Consider the following 15,400-nt stretch of genomic DNA (forward strand, 5'->3'; position numbering starts at 1 on the left):
TCTGGTTAAATTTATTTGGCTGGGTAAAATTGCAAGAGGGGCTTTAGTGTCTTTGCAAAGACCAATTGAGGAGGGTGGGGTAAATTTTCCCAATTTTTATAGGTATCATCAGGCCTATATCATGCGCCAAGGTATGTATTGGGTCCTCCCAGAGCTTTTGGAACAATTACCAGAGTGGTTAAGGGTGGAGAGATCACTTATCTTTCCACTTAGGCTTGATCTTTTGCTTGGTATAAAAGTGCCTAGAATACGTAAGGACAATAGAGTATTAATGGATACTTGGAAAACATTAAGGTTTGTAGACAAATTAACTACTGATTCTATTTTAAAATCGAAACAACAGACTATTTGGGTAAACTCCAAGATACAAATAGGCGAGTTTAAGGTTGTCTGGAAAGATTGGATTAAAGCAGGTATAAGATCATTAACGGAAGTAATTGATAATGGTAAGATGCTTGAATTTTCACAATTGCAACATAAATATGGTCTGAATAAAAAACAAAGTTATAAGTGGTTGCAATTGAAGCAGGCTATTCAGGTGGGGTTCCCTGAATGGAAATCTTTAAATGATCATTACAGCTTAGAATTCTTATGTTTCCAGGCAGATTTTCTGGGTCACCAGGCCGCAAAGCGGTATAAAATTATATCTAATTATTTGAAGAAGAAGCCTAAAAATGGATTAAGAGATATTTGGAGCATTGAGATTAAGCATCAGATTAATGCATCTCAATGGCCACGTATTTGGTCTTGGAGAATTAAAGGTACGATGTCAGCATCTATTAGGCAAACATGGTTCTTTTTGTTGCATAGAGCATTCTGGACCCCTACTAGATTACAAAAATTAGATTGCTTTAAGTCTAATAGATGCTGGCATTGTAAAATTGAAGTTGGAACTCTAGACCATCTTTTATTTTATTGTCCATGTATTCAGGCATTTTGGATATCAATATGGGATCAAGTTAATATGTTGATGGAGAGTCATGTGGCTTTATCCTATGACACAGTGATTTTTGGAATGTGTATGAGGGCCAAATGCCAAATATCTGCAGCAAACAATAAATTATTGTTGATTCTTACGGGAGTGGGAATTCAACAGATAACAACTAATTGGAAAGACTGTTCTAGATTGAATTGTAATTTTTGGTGGAACTCAGTTTGTCATATGTATAAGATGGAAAGATTTCTTGCGATACAGAGGGGGTATTTTAAAAGATTTCAAGAGGTGTGGAGGCCATTAATTGAATATTATAACGAGTAAAGTTTATTCTTTTTCCTTAGGGGATGGGAGGGAAGGGAGGGAAAAATATTGGAAATATGTTGTTATGAAAAATAAGGAGATATATGTAATAGGATGGGATATTTATTGTTGTGCATTACTGGGTATAATAAAATGTTTAAAGTGTTTGAGGAAGAAGGATGGGGGGAGGGACAGATTTCATGTCAGATTAATTGTATTATCAAAAAGGGATGTATAATTATATATAAATTTGGAAGGAATATTTTATTGATATGGAAAAGGGTGGGAGGTGGGGGGGGGGAAATAAAAACATGTATAATAATATTGTTTAAGAATGCCAAGTGTGTTATGTAAATTAATTGTAATAATACTGTACACTTGTTGAAAGAAATAAAAAGGAATAAAGATTAAAAAAAAAAAACCAATGAAAACATACTGTACAATCATAAAAAAGTAGGTCACAAAATTTATACTTCCCACTCTTGACAAGAATGACACTAAGCCCACACAGCCTAGACCTCTTCTCCAATACCTCTAAATATTGGTTTTCTCTTAAAAGCACTTATAAAAAAACATCATCATGTTTTAAACTGCCTTCTTTTATAAATATATTGTAGTAATGACCTGAAAGATTAGACTCAAAATAACTTATGCTGCTCACTTTAGAACAGCCAATTTCAACTCAGCCAAAAGAGGATGAGCACCAGGGTTGATTCCTTTCATATGTATGTAATAGTTCTGTCAAATAATCAGCCATATGTATTTATTTAAAAACTAATATCAAGATTTTAAATATTACTCAGGCATCCAATAGCAACCAATGTACTGGTATGATTACACTATATACTGCATATAAATGTGAATGCTAGAGTCCACAACATATGACCTCATAGGATCTACACTGTAATGTATATTAGTGAAAAAAACAAACAAGCAAATAAAACAGCTGGTCCAACACTTGAACATGTTATAAGCCAGTGTTCTTCAACCTTTTTATACCTATGGACCGGCGGAAATAAAATAATTATTTCATGGACCAGCAAACTACTAAGACTTAAATTTTTTTTAAAAACCATCGCCGCTCCCATCCCAGCGAGCTCGGTCCCACAAACCATCTGATCCCATCCGCACAAGCCTCAAATAGTTATATTTTTATATTGAACATATTTTATTAAAGTATAAAAAGAAACAATATTCTATACAATTGTCATTTTATGAATACAAATAATACAGGGCAAGGATCAACAAAACCCCTGTCTCCCCTCCCCTTCACATATAGCCCTCTACTATCAAGAAAACTGAATAAGCCAAATTATTACAGAATGCTACACAAATACCATGCTAACAGAATACCAGTGTCACACATGGCAGGAATGGTGTTAGGGGAGTGCAACTAGGGTAACTGCCCCCTGCTCGGAGAGAGCCCTAAGCCAGCTGGAAGCTAAAGAAGCACTGCCTGGGCTCTGCACTCCCCAGTTATGTCTAACATCAGCTCTAGCAGGATACATATTTCAAATATGATATATTCTAATCACAAGACAGAAATAAAATTATTTTTTTCTACCTTTTGTCATCTCTGGTTTCTGCTTTCTTTGCCTTTTCACTCTCTTCCATCCAGCGTCTGCCCTCTGTCTCTTCAATTCAGCATCTGCCCCTTCCATCCACTGTCTGTCTTACCCTGCCATCTCTCCTCCTGCCCCCTCCAATTTGGTCTGGCATCCATCATCTTCCTTCTGTTCCCCTCATGGTCTGGCATCTCTCTCCTTCCCTTCCCCCTGTGGTTTTTAGCATCTCTCTCTTCTCATTTCCTCCACTCAGATCTGATATCGTTCTCTCCTCTCTCTTCCCTTTCCTTTTCTTCTCTGGTCTTCCTTCTCTATTTTTTTGCCTCCATCTAAATTAAATTCTTTCTTACTATTCAGTCCTGTTTCCCTCTTTTCACTGTGTCTACCCACAGCTTGTCACCCCTTTCCTTCACCCCTCCATTATCTTACTAACTCTATCTTCTTCCCCCATCCAGCATATGCCCTTTATTTATCTCCTCCTTCCATCCAGTATGTGTTCTTTCCCCACTTCCATTCAGCATCTGCTCTCCCCTCTCAACTGACATCCATCTACCTTCTGCTCTCTCCCTTCATCTGTCCCCTTCTCTCTCTCCTCTCCCCACTTCCATCATCTGCCCCCCTTCCCCTCACCTTTGTAGTTCACTTTCTTTCCTCTGAGGGTGGCTCATGTCACAGGGGAAGCTTTGGCCGAGCAGCACTGTTTGCAAGGAACAATGGAACTTACTTGACGTCAATGCCAGGGCCCATTGCCATTTGCTATGGTTTTATATACACAATGTAATATAAATATTAATTTTCTCGTCCCTATCTCTTTCATGCGGGCAGCCTTTCTTTTCCGTCTCTCTCCCCAAGCCCCCTTACACACACTGAGCTTAATAAGTAAGATTGTTTCTTGAAGTGGCCTCAGCACCGACTCCCACAATTTCAGGAACTTACTTGACATTGATGCTGGGGCCCGTCGCTGTTTGAAGAAAAAAATAAAAAGGTGGAAAAAAGGGACCTGCAAAGGTGAGAGGAAAGGAGACCTCCAGGACAGCTGCTCTTTGCCCTCCTTCAGCGGGCCCAAGAGTCTTTAGGCTAGCGGCAGCTCTGTGTGCTTTTAACTTCGGCACAGAGCTGACCCAAAGCAGTAGTTTAGCCATGGTTTCATGAGGCAGCCTCGGGGCCTTTGGTAGGCCGGCCCACATCGCCATCATCGAAGCGGGCCGGCCTAGCAAAGGCCCCAAGGCAGTCTCATGAAACTGCGGCTAAACTACTGCTTAGGGGCAGCTCTGTGCCGAAGTTAAAAGCACACAGAGCTGCTGCTGCTGGTCTGGAGGTGCAGAGACAAAGGCAGGAGGCATATGCGGCAGGAATCCCGGCACAGGAAGTTGCAAGTCAGCTGATGCCGGCACCTTTTGTTGCAGCGGGGACCCGAATCCTTCATGGACCGGCAAGATTTTTTTGCGGACCGGCAGTTGAAGAACACTGTTATAAGCAATGCCACATTATATGGGTCAAGCATAACAAAACATTCAATGATTTTAATAATTCTTAGAGATCAAATGTAGAAAATCAAGTGTATATCTATAAGTTCATATGACTTTCTCTGATACACTTGTTGTAATATGCAAAACTGAATAAAGAAATTAAAAAAAAAAAAAACAAAAGTAGAAAAGGTTTTATAATTTATTTCAGTTCCTAAATACTTGCAAAGAAAGATTAGGTTCTTACCTCGATAATCTTTCTGGTAGATGTGTCTAGTGGTCCTGAACACTAGGTTTTTGCATCTGAATCCACAAGTTGCTTGCAAAATGCTGTCAATCATCTTCTGAACTGTGCCTCCTTTTCAGGGAGCTGCTCTTGCCCCCTCAGTTTGTACAAAAGCAATCAAGGAGCACAGTAATGACAGACATAACTGAAAAGAGGGAAACGAGGAAAAATCCCCAACACTACAATTCTATTCTTCTATGCAACCAACATATTCATTAACATGATAACATTCAAGTAAGTGATCAAAACAGATATAAAACTGTGTGCAACCAGCACTAATCTTAAATAGAGCTTGTAGCTACTTGCATATCCTGTTATCAAGGACAGACTTAAACCAGATTTTACTTTTTTGAACAAATAGTGTTCCCCCGGTCGTTCGTGGTCGGCGGTTCACGGTCCCGGTCAAACTTAGCTTAGTACGTGTGACCCGAGAGAGGATGACCCAACATGTTTTGCACTGTTGTGCCTTATCAAGGGTCCCTCGCAGCCGTTGTTGTCATCCAACTCATAGACCACTTAAAAGTAGTCTATGAGTTGGATAACATGAGCGGCCGCGGGGTCCCTTGATAAATCACAACAGTGCGAAACATGTCGGGTCATCTTCTCCCAGGTCACACGCACTAAGCTAAGTTTTTAGAAAAACTATAAAGTATTATTTATTGGAAGTATTTATTGATTATATATAACATAAAAAGATGAGTAAAAATCAGGTTGTAAGAAAAATATTAGGAGGATAATGATGAAGAGCCATGTAATTCTTCCCGCTATAAGATTTCATTTGGTGGTAGAGTGGTGGATCTGAGACCAAAAGATATACAGTGCTCCCCCATGAATTTGCGGTCCCGGTCATTTGCGGTATTTTCCAACTGCAAACGGGAGGCAGGTGAGGGCAGCTGGTGCTCCAGCAAGTGAAGGAAATCACTCGCCGTATGCTCCAACCGCCTCTTCCTGTACTAAAGTCGGGCCTCGCCAATCAGAAGCTGGTCAGAACAAAAAGGTGATGATGTGCGTTTTGAGGCAGATGGAGGCTTTAGAAAATTAAAATAATTTAAAATCCAAGATGGTTGACGCCAGTAAAATTGCACCAAAAATGGCCCGTGGGGACTTCCCTGAAGTACAAAAATTGCAGGGAAAGGTGTTTTAGAGGTGGGAGACCTTGGCTCTGGCTGCAGAAACCTTTAAATTTCACTTTTGGAGACCACCCTCCTGATTTTCCCCATAGGCTATAATAGCCTTACTCACTGTGCCATGTACCTGCCTGCCTGCTTCAGCTCAGGAATGCAGCTTGGATAAATGGAGAACGCTCTGCCTCACAGGTTTGCAGGATGAACTTAGTCTTTGGGCTGCCAGTCGGACTGAGCCTCAACCCCGTAAAACTTTGCATCACAAAGGGGGACAGGACCATGCAGCCGGCCTACGATTAATCCTAGCCAAACCAGGAAAGAGCCAAGCAACCTGTGCTCAGGGATGCAAGCAGCTATGCAAGGGATGACCCCCCTGAGCTCAAAAAATACAAAAGCAGGCTGGCTAGCTCGGTGTCCAGAGGGCCCATTCTGCTAGCTGCAGACTTCCACAATGCAAGTCTGCGTCTTCTCCCAGGCAGAGATCTAACAAGTGGGAACCTCTGGGCACTGAGCCTCTGACCGAACACTTAGAAAAAAATATCCCAAAATAATACCGTAAAACCGCAGAGCAGAGAAGAAACACTTCTGAGCAACTTGCTTGCACAAAGAAACTAAGGGGGCAGGATCAGCTTCCTGAGAAGGAGGTGGAGTTCTAAAAAGGATCAACAGCATTCTGCAAGCAACTTGCAGGTTCAGATGCAAAACCTAGCACTCAGGACCACTAGACACATTGCACTAGAACATCAGTTAAGATCATGTTGTGGTATAAGGACAACATATATCAGTTTTCACATGTTATTTGTATGTAACTGTCAGCTTCTGAACTAATTTATTCAACCAACCTGATTGGAACCACCATCAAAACTATCAGGAAGGAAATCCAGTTGACGCACAGTCCGTACTTTACTAGGCATCTGGATTATTCTTAATAGCTTCTTAGTGTCTAGACACCACACATGAAGAAGGCTAGACTTTCCCCCAGTCACTAAGACTCTACCATCTCTGCAAAGAAGCAAATAAAAAAAAAACCTTTATAAAGCAGTTGTAGGGCTTCCATAGCTGAACTAGTGAGCTAGCCCTGGCTTTACCACATCGTCATCTTTTTTTTTTTGTTCTAGTCCCAGTTTCTCAGGTGTGGGGAGGGAGAATTCACATGTATTTATTTTTTTTTGTTTTGTTTTATAAATCTTTATTCATTTTCTTATGTTACAACAAGTGTTTCAAATAAATTCATTATAAACTTGAATAATCACACTTGATTAACTTACAGATTAATATCAAATTTAAAATTTCTTTAGAAAATCAATATTTTATAAAGTTATAATATTATGTAAGAAATCTAAATTAATATAATTATTATTGAATATAATAATCTCCACTCCCTCTCTCCCTCCCTATCAATATTGAATGAGAAATCTTTATTCATTTTCATATGTTACATCAACAATATAAATTCATACTAATATTTCAGAAAACTAAATTTATATAATTCTTAGTTAATATAATAATATCCCATCCCCTCCCCCCTCCCTTCTATTCAGTAATACATGAATAAAATTTTTAAATGTTATTTTATCCATATTTCATATTATAAATCTAGTATTAATATATTATATAATATTTAGAGATATGATCTCTTTTTCTTCTAATCAAATTCTATACATGGGAAAATTAATCATTCTTTACAATATTCAGTTAATGGTCTCCATATTTTTTGAAATTTATCTACATGTCCTTTTTGTGTTGCTATAGTGAGCTCCATTTTGTATATATGACATACAGAATTCCACCAGAATGTATAATTTAATCTGTCATGTTTTTTCCAATTGAATGTGATTTGTTGTATTGCTATTCCAGTTAAAATAAAAAGAAGTTTGTTATTACTTGATGATATTTGACTTTTTGCTCTCATAGTTGTTCCAAATAATATAGTATCATATGTCAAGGCTACCGGATTTTCTAACATCCTATTTATTTGGGGCCAGATTGATTTCCAGAATGTTAAGATGAATGGACAATAGAATAAAAGATGATCTAATGTCCCAATTTCAACATGACAGTGCCAGCATCTATTTGACCTAGAGCTATCTATTTTTTGTAATCGAACAGGGGTCCAGAAAGCTCTATGTAAAAGAAAAAACCAAGTTTGTCTCATAGATGCTGATACCGTACATTTTAGCCTCCAAGACCAAAGTCGTGGCCATTGAGATGCACTAATTTGGTGCTTTATCTCAATGCTCCAAATGTCTCTAAGACCATTTTTTGGTTTTTTATTTATATATTCGGATATTAATTTATACCACTGTGCAGCTTCATGACCTGTTGAATTAATCTGGAAACACAGGAATTCCAAACTGTGATAATTAGTAAGATTTTTCCATTCAGGGAACCCTACCTGAATGGATTGCTTCAATTGCAACCATTTAAAATATTGTGTTTTTTTAAGATCAAATTTATGTTGCAATTGTGAAAACTCCAGCAACTTTCCATTTTTTATTATATCATCTAAAATACGAATACCTGCTGTCATCCAATTTTTCCAGATTATTTTGAAACCGCCTATTTTGATCTTGGGGTTTAACCAAATCGTTTGAGTTGTTGATTTACTAATTGGAATAGGAGTTAGATTACTTATATATCTTAAAGTTTTCCATGTATCCATGAATATTTTATGTTCTTTGTATAGCCCTGGCATTTTGATACTAACTACATGACTGAGACGTAAAGGAAACATGAGTCTCCATTCAAGCCAGAACCAATCTGGAATATTATCTGTGGGCTCTGGGAGGATCCAATACATACCTTGACGTAAAATATAGGCTTGATGATACCTATAGAAGTTGGGAAAATTTACCCCTCCCTCCGCAATTGGTCTTTGTAATGTCACTAAAGCAATTCTGGGATTTTTCCCAAGCCAAATAAATTTTGTCAATACCTTATTTAACTTTGTATAAAAAGAATCTTGAAAGAAAACTGGTATCATTCCCATTTGGTAACAAACTACAGGTAAGATCATCATTTTAACTGTTTGTACTCTTCCCCACCAAGATAAATGTAAAGGATTCCATTGTTCACACATCTCTGTCACTTTTTGTAATAAACATTTTTCATTAATTTTCATTGTGTCTTCTAAATCTTTTGAAATCCAAATTCCAAGATATTTAATAGTATCCTCCTTCCAAACAAAAGAGAATGTATTAAATAAACCTTTTGTACAGTGTACATTTAATGGAAGTATTTCTGATTTATTTCAATTTATCTTATATCCTGAAAACTTTCCGAATTTATCAATTAGTTCAAGCAATTGTGGAATGGTGGATTCTGGATTCCTCAAATATAATAATAAATCATCAGCATAAGCTGATATTTTGTATTCTCTATCTGAATGAGGTATACCTTGTATTTCCTTTACTTGTTGGATTGCTAATATTAAGGGTTCTAAAACTATATCAAACAGTAAAGGAGACAAGGGACATCCTTGTCTAACTCCTCTCTGTAGATTAAATTTTTCTGAAAATGTATTATTTATATATAATCTAGCAGAGGGGGAGCTATATAATGTTTGTATCATTTGTATGAATCCAGGACTTATACCAAACCATTCCATAGCCTGATACATAAATGTCCATTCTATTCTATCAAAGGCCTTTTCTGCATCTAAAGAAACAGCAAAAGTAGGCTCATTCATTTTCTTTGTTAAGTATAACATATGGAATGCTAATCTGGTATTATGAGATGAATGTCTTTGAGCAACGAATCCTGTTTGAGGCATACCTATAATATGGGGAAGAGCATTAGCCAATCTTAATGCAAGTATTTTTGCTAATATTTTTCCATCTACATTTATTAAAGATATTGGCCTATAGTTTGAAACCAATGTGGAATCTTTATTTGGCTTTGGTAAAACAATAAAAGATTCTGCTATAGTGCCATTTATACTTCCTTTATTAAGTTGATATTGAAAAAGATTTAATAAATAGGGTAATAATAAATTTTGAAGTGTTTTATAAAATTCCACTGTATATCCATCACCACCTGGAGCGGATCCAACTCTAAGGGATTTCAAAGCTGTTTCTAATTCTTTTAATGATATTGGCTCTTCCATACTTCGTTTTATATGTTCAGGAACTTTTGGACCCTCTAACATTTTCAGAAATTCTAAACCATCTTTTTCTTTATTTAAATAAGTCTCGGAAGTATAAAGAGATTTATAAAATTTTAGAAATTGTTTTAAGATAGGTTCAATTTGTGTTAATGTGTCACCTTTTTCATCTTTTATAGCAATTATTTTTGATTTCTTTTTTTTCGCTTTGAGATAATTTGCCAATACTCTTCCCGACTTATTTGAGTTTCCATAATACAATGCCTGCTGGGAGAATAAATCTTTTCTTATCATCTTTGATGAGAATTCATTGTATTTTACTTTAAGTTTTAATAATTCTTGTTGTATAGAATATTCCCATTTTTCTATTAATTTTGATTCTAAAATTTTTATTTCTGTTTCCAAATTAGAAAATTGTTTTCTATTTTGTTTATTAAGATAAGCCGAATAAGAAATAATTTGTCCTCTTATTGATACCTTAAAAGCATCCCATAATGGGGCGTGGCTTAACGCGAACACGAATGGACGTGTAATCGCTAAGCTCCTCTTCATTTAGGCAACTGAAGATAAAAAATAATATTCCCTTCTTGAAGATTGCATCAAAAAATAATTATTATTGATGATGATACTACCTCTTAAGATTAAAGTTGAAGTTTGAGTGAATAACAGCTAAATAATCAGAGTGCCGACATCAAGACGCTGACATCGAAGAAAAGCTGAGAGAAGGTAATTTCGCCGGCTTTTGTCTGTGCTGAGACGGCAAGCAGAGAGTGAAAGTGATAGAAACTTGAACTGACCAACGAATGTAAAATTTGTTGGTGTTGGGAAGGAGAGAATTACAAAGAGAAAAGCTGAAAAGGGAATGAGATGTGGCGGTTTGAAGCATACCTCTCCCGCCCGCGCTGAACAGAGACTCTGGGGGCAAAGAATCGGAAGATTTTCTCTTTGCTAAGACAGTGGAAGATTGGGGAGAGGGTCCGCTGAGGCGATGAAAGCTGATTAAAAGTTAAAAAGAAGAGAACTGATCTGGTTGTGAGGCTGCTGTCAGTTGATCTGTGTGGCGGTTTGATTTCTCCTGCCGGCGCTGACTCAGAGCCCTACGGGTGGTGAAGAGAGAGATCAATATTGTCCTTTTGCCGGTTTCTTTTTTGTGAGAACAGACTATTTTAAATAGAGAAAGTTGGATCGGTACGGTTTAGAGAAGAAATATTAAAAACTTAAACTGACCAAAAAGGGCAGGGAAGTAAGAGAAAGACTGATTCTAGTGTGAAGCCTGTTGTCGGTTGAATTCCTGAACTGTGGCGGTTTGAAATTACCCTTCACAGACAGTCGGAGCCCTGAGAGATCAACTAATTACTTGAAGTATTGAAAAAAATAGATCTCATTATATGGCAGTTGTCAGTTTAACAATCTAAAGCTGAGACAGTTTGAAGCAGCTCTCTTTCAGCCAGTATTGAGTTGGAATCCTGAGAAAGATCAAATTATCCTCTGCTTGAAGCAATTTCTTGAAATATTTTTAAAAAAAGACAATAAAATAGATAACTAACAAGAAATTACTGTGGAGTAAATTTCTGCTGCTTGAAACTCTGAGAGAGAGAGTCTTGAGAACAAGAGGAAAAGGATTTTTCTTTTATTGAATATAATATTTGGACAGAGATACTGATTTGTAATCTGCTCAGTAATAGAACAACGCAACACTGGTGTAAAAAAGAAAAGATTTCAAAGACAGATTACAAAAAAATTGTGACTGAAATATATTTTAAGATTCCTAACAAAACTGAATAAATAAAATCCACGAAAAAAGAAACAATAGTATGGCAAGCACCAGACAAAACAAAAATGAGGCTGGTACATCTGCAAAAAGACAGAAACAAGACCAAATAACACCAAGCAAAATACCACTTCCTATCGAAGAATCAGACACATTAAGCAAAGCTGAAGTCATGGAAGAATTAAAACAAATCAAACAAATGCTTAAAGAAACTATAACTAATATGTCTGAAATGAAAGAAGAAATTTTAAATATACATAGACAAATGGAAGTTAACAACAAAAGAACAACTGAACTAGAATCAAAAATGGAAACTATAGAATGTGAATCAAAAAGATGTAAAAACGACAGCCTGGAATTAAATAAATTAAAAGATCAACTGGAGGATTACGAGAATAGAGGAAGAAGAAAGAACATCAAACTCTTTGGAATACAAGAAAATTTAGAGGGAAAAAATACTATCCTTTTCCTTGAAAATTTAATTCCAAAAATTCTACAATTAGACTTGAAACAACCAATTGAAATTGAAAGGGCGCATAGAATCCCAATTAAAAATTTAGAAAATAAAAACAGACCAAGACCAATCATTTTCAAAATGTTGAGATACCAACAAGCACTAGAGATACTAAATGCTGCAAAAAAAGATAAAAACTTAAATTATAAAGGATCAAGATTATGGTTTTTACCAGACTTCGCCAAAAACACAGCAACCAAAAGGAAAAAACTACTAGACATGAGACCTCTACTCAAAGAAAAAGGATTTAAATATGGTCTATACTATCCGGCGAAAATGAGAGTGTCATCTGGAGACAAGTCCTTATATTTTGAGGATCCCGAAAAACTAAAAGAGTTTCTCTCTAAACCAGAACCTATGATATATTAACATAATATATTAAGATGGTTTTGAAGACTCTATGAAAAATTAGAAAATATAACATATCGAAATATTTGAAGAAATGGAGGAAAACAATACAAAGAAAAGACAATAATAATTATATGAAAGAAAGAACAGAATATAGGAAAATTATTAAATAATACACTGCATATATGTTTAAAATAATTATATGTTGAAATCATAATACTAAGGAAATACAAATTAACATATTGTTAAATGGAAAATGATACATTAATAAAATGTTATGGAAAATGATTAAATAAATATAAAAGATCAATATAGATAGATAGAAGGGAAATTTGTTTAAACAATTGAATATTGATTGCCTGGAATGGGGAGAATGTTAGGATTACAGTTCCAATGTGTATCCTTAAGCAGCCAATGTATTGGGTGGGAAAGGGAGGGATAAGGAGAATATTTATTAGAATAATTAAGGGAGATACATTAGGGTTAAATATGTGTGTCATGAAGAAAATTTTTTGGATATTAAATATGAAAGAGGAGAGGAAGAATAAGATAATGAAAAGTATTAAAATATATAATGTCTTTTAAAATATATTCTATTAATGTCAATGGCCTGAATCACGTAATTAAAAGAAAAAAAATATTAACATTTTTAAAAAAACAAAATGCAGATATTTACTGTCTGCAAGAGACCCATCTTAATATGAAGGAATCACAGAAATTATCAGGTGGATGGATAAAAGAATGTTTTTTTGCTCCAGCAGTGGGTAAAAAAGCAGGGGTTGCAATCCTTATAAATAAAAAATGTATGGCCAATATAAAGGTAAAAAATTCAGATCCACATGGAAGATGGATACATATCGATATAGGTATGGGAAATGATACCCTGACGTTATTTAATATATATGCCCCTAATTCGAATAAATCAGAATTTTTCAAAAAGCTACAAAATATGTTATTACCACTGGCTGCCTCTAATTTAGTGGTGGCTGGAGATTTTAATGCTGTAATGGATCCATTATTGGATAAAAAACCAGGTAAAAATATTAAATCTTTAGGTCTAGATAATTTAGTTCGATCATGTGATTTGAAAGATATATGGCGTATTCTTCATTTTAATGATCAGGAGTATTCATTTTGTTCACAGGTTCATAAATCATTTTCAAGAATAGATTATATTTTTGTTTCAACAAATAAAGTGCAACAAGTGATTAAAGCCTCCATTGATCCTATTATCATTTCGGATCATGCGGGAATATGGATAGAATTACAATTAGATCAATTAGAAAATAATAGACCTCTTTGGAGATTTGATAATGCATTGCTTGTGGATGACAAATTTTTGGAAAATTTTAAAACACAAATTAATGAATTTTTTCAAATAAATTTAGTGGAAGATACATCTATAGAGAATGTATGGGATGCATTTAAAGCAACTATGAGGGGTAATATCATATCATATTCAGCTTTTATTAGGAAACAAATTAAAAAACAATATATAGAATTAGAAAAAGAAATAAAAATATTAGAAGCTAAATTGATAAGTAAATGGGAATATGAAGTTTTGCAAGCTCTTTTGAAAGTAAAAGGTAAATATAATGAATTAACTTCAAAAATGATAAGAAAAGATTTGTTTTCCAAACAAACGGTGTATTATGGAAATTCTAATAAGGCGGGAAAATTATTAGCAAATTATCTTAAGGCAAAAAAAAGGAGAACTAATATTAATGGAATAAAAGATGATAATGGTATAATAACAAATCAAACAAATATAATATTAAAACAATTTTTAAATTTTTATAAGGATCTATATTCTTCCGAACCTTATTTGGAGAAACAAAAAGATGGAAAAAAATTTTTAGATTTAATAAATGGACCTAAGATTCCTGATCATATAAAACGAAGTTTAGAAGAACCTATATCATTAAAAGAATTAGAAACAGCATTGAGATCTCTTAGAGTTGGACCCGCTCCAGGTGGTGATGGTTACACAGTAGAATTTTATAAAACATTTCAAAATATCCTCTCCCCACATTTATTAAAATTATATCAGACACAACTTATAAAAGGTAATATAAAAGGTACTATGGCTGAATCAATAATAATTGTTTTGCCTAAGCCAAATAAAGATCCTACTTTGGTTTCAAACTACAGGCCTATATCTTTGATAAACGTTGATAATAAACTTTTGGCGAAAATTTTGGCTTTGAGATTAGCCAAAGCTCTCCCACATATTATAGATATGCATCAAACGGGTTTCGTTGCTAAAAGGCATTCCTCCAATAACTCTAGACTATTATTTCACATGCTAAACTTATCAAAAAAAATGGATGAACCGGCATTTACAGTTTCATTAGATGCCGAGAAAGCATTTGATAGGGTAGAATGGAATTTTATGTATCAGGCTTTAGAATGGTTTGGTATAGGTTCTGGATTTATACAAATGGTAAAAACATTGTATAGCTTCCCGATTGCAAGATTAAATATTAATAATAAGATATCTGATGGTTTTCAATTGCAGAGGGGAGTTAGACAAGGTTGTCCTTTATCTCCTTTGTTATTTGATGTTGTTTTAGAACCCTTATTGTTAGCAATACAGCAAACGAGGGAGATACAAGGAATTCCATATTCAGATATGGAATATAAAATTTCGGCTTATGCTGATGATATTTTGCTTTATTTGAGAAATCCAGAGTCTACCTTATCTTCTTTATTGGAATTAATTGATAAGTTTGGCAAATTTTCAGGTTATAAAATTAATTGGAATAAATCTGAAATTATACCCTTGAATGTTTACTGTGTAAAAGGATTATTTGATATTTTTCCATTCATATGGAAAGAAGAAGGATTTAAATATCTAGGCATTCAAGTTAAAAAAACAATTGAAGATACTGTAAAAGAAAATGAAAAATATGTATTAAAAAAAGTAACGGAGTTATGTGAGCAATGGAACCCATTACATATATCTTGGTGGGGCAGAGTTCAAACTA

General features: G+C 35.0%; 1 protein-coding gene across 1 annotated transcript in view; it reads right to left on the reverse strand.

The window, feature by feature from the left end:
* The window catches only part of TBC1D31 (TBC1 domain family member 31), a 199,590-nt gene that overhangs the window by 146,763 nt on the left and 37,427 nt on the right, over nt 1-15,400 (reverse strand). Inside the window, exon 6 of the mRNA XM_033933010.1 lies at nt 6,521-6,680. Coding sequence (XP_033788901.1) covers nt 6,521-6,680 — 160 coding nt within the window. The remainder of the gene's footprint in view (nt 1-6,520; nt 6,681-15,400) is intronic.

This window comes from Geotrypetes seraphini, chromosome 2 (genome assembly GCF_902459505.1).
Source record: "Geotrypetes seraphini chromosome 2, aGeoSer1.1, whole genome shotgun sequence".
Classification (NCBI taxonomy): domain Eukaryota; kingdom Metazoa; phylum Chordata; class Amphibia; order Gymnophiona; family Dermophiidae; genus Geotrypetes; species Geotrypetes seraphini.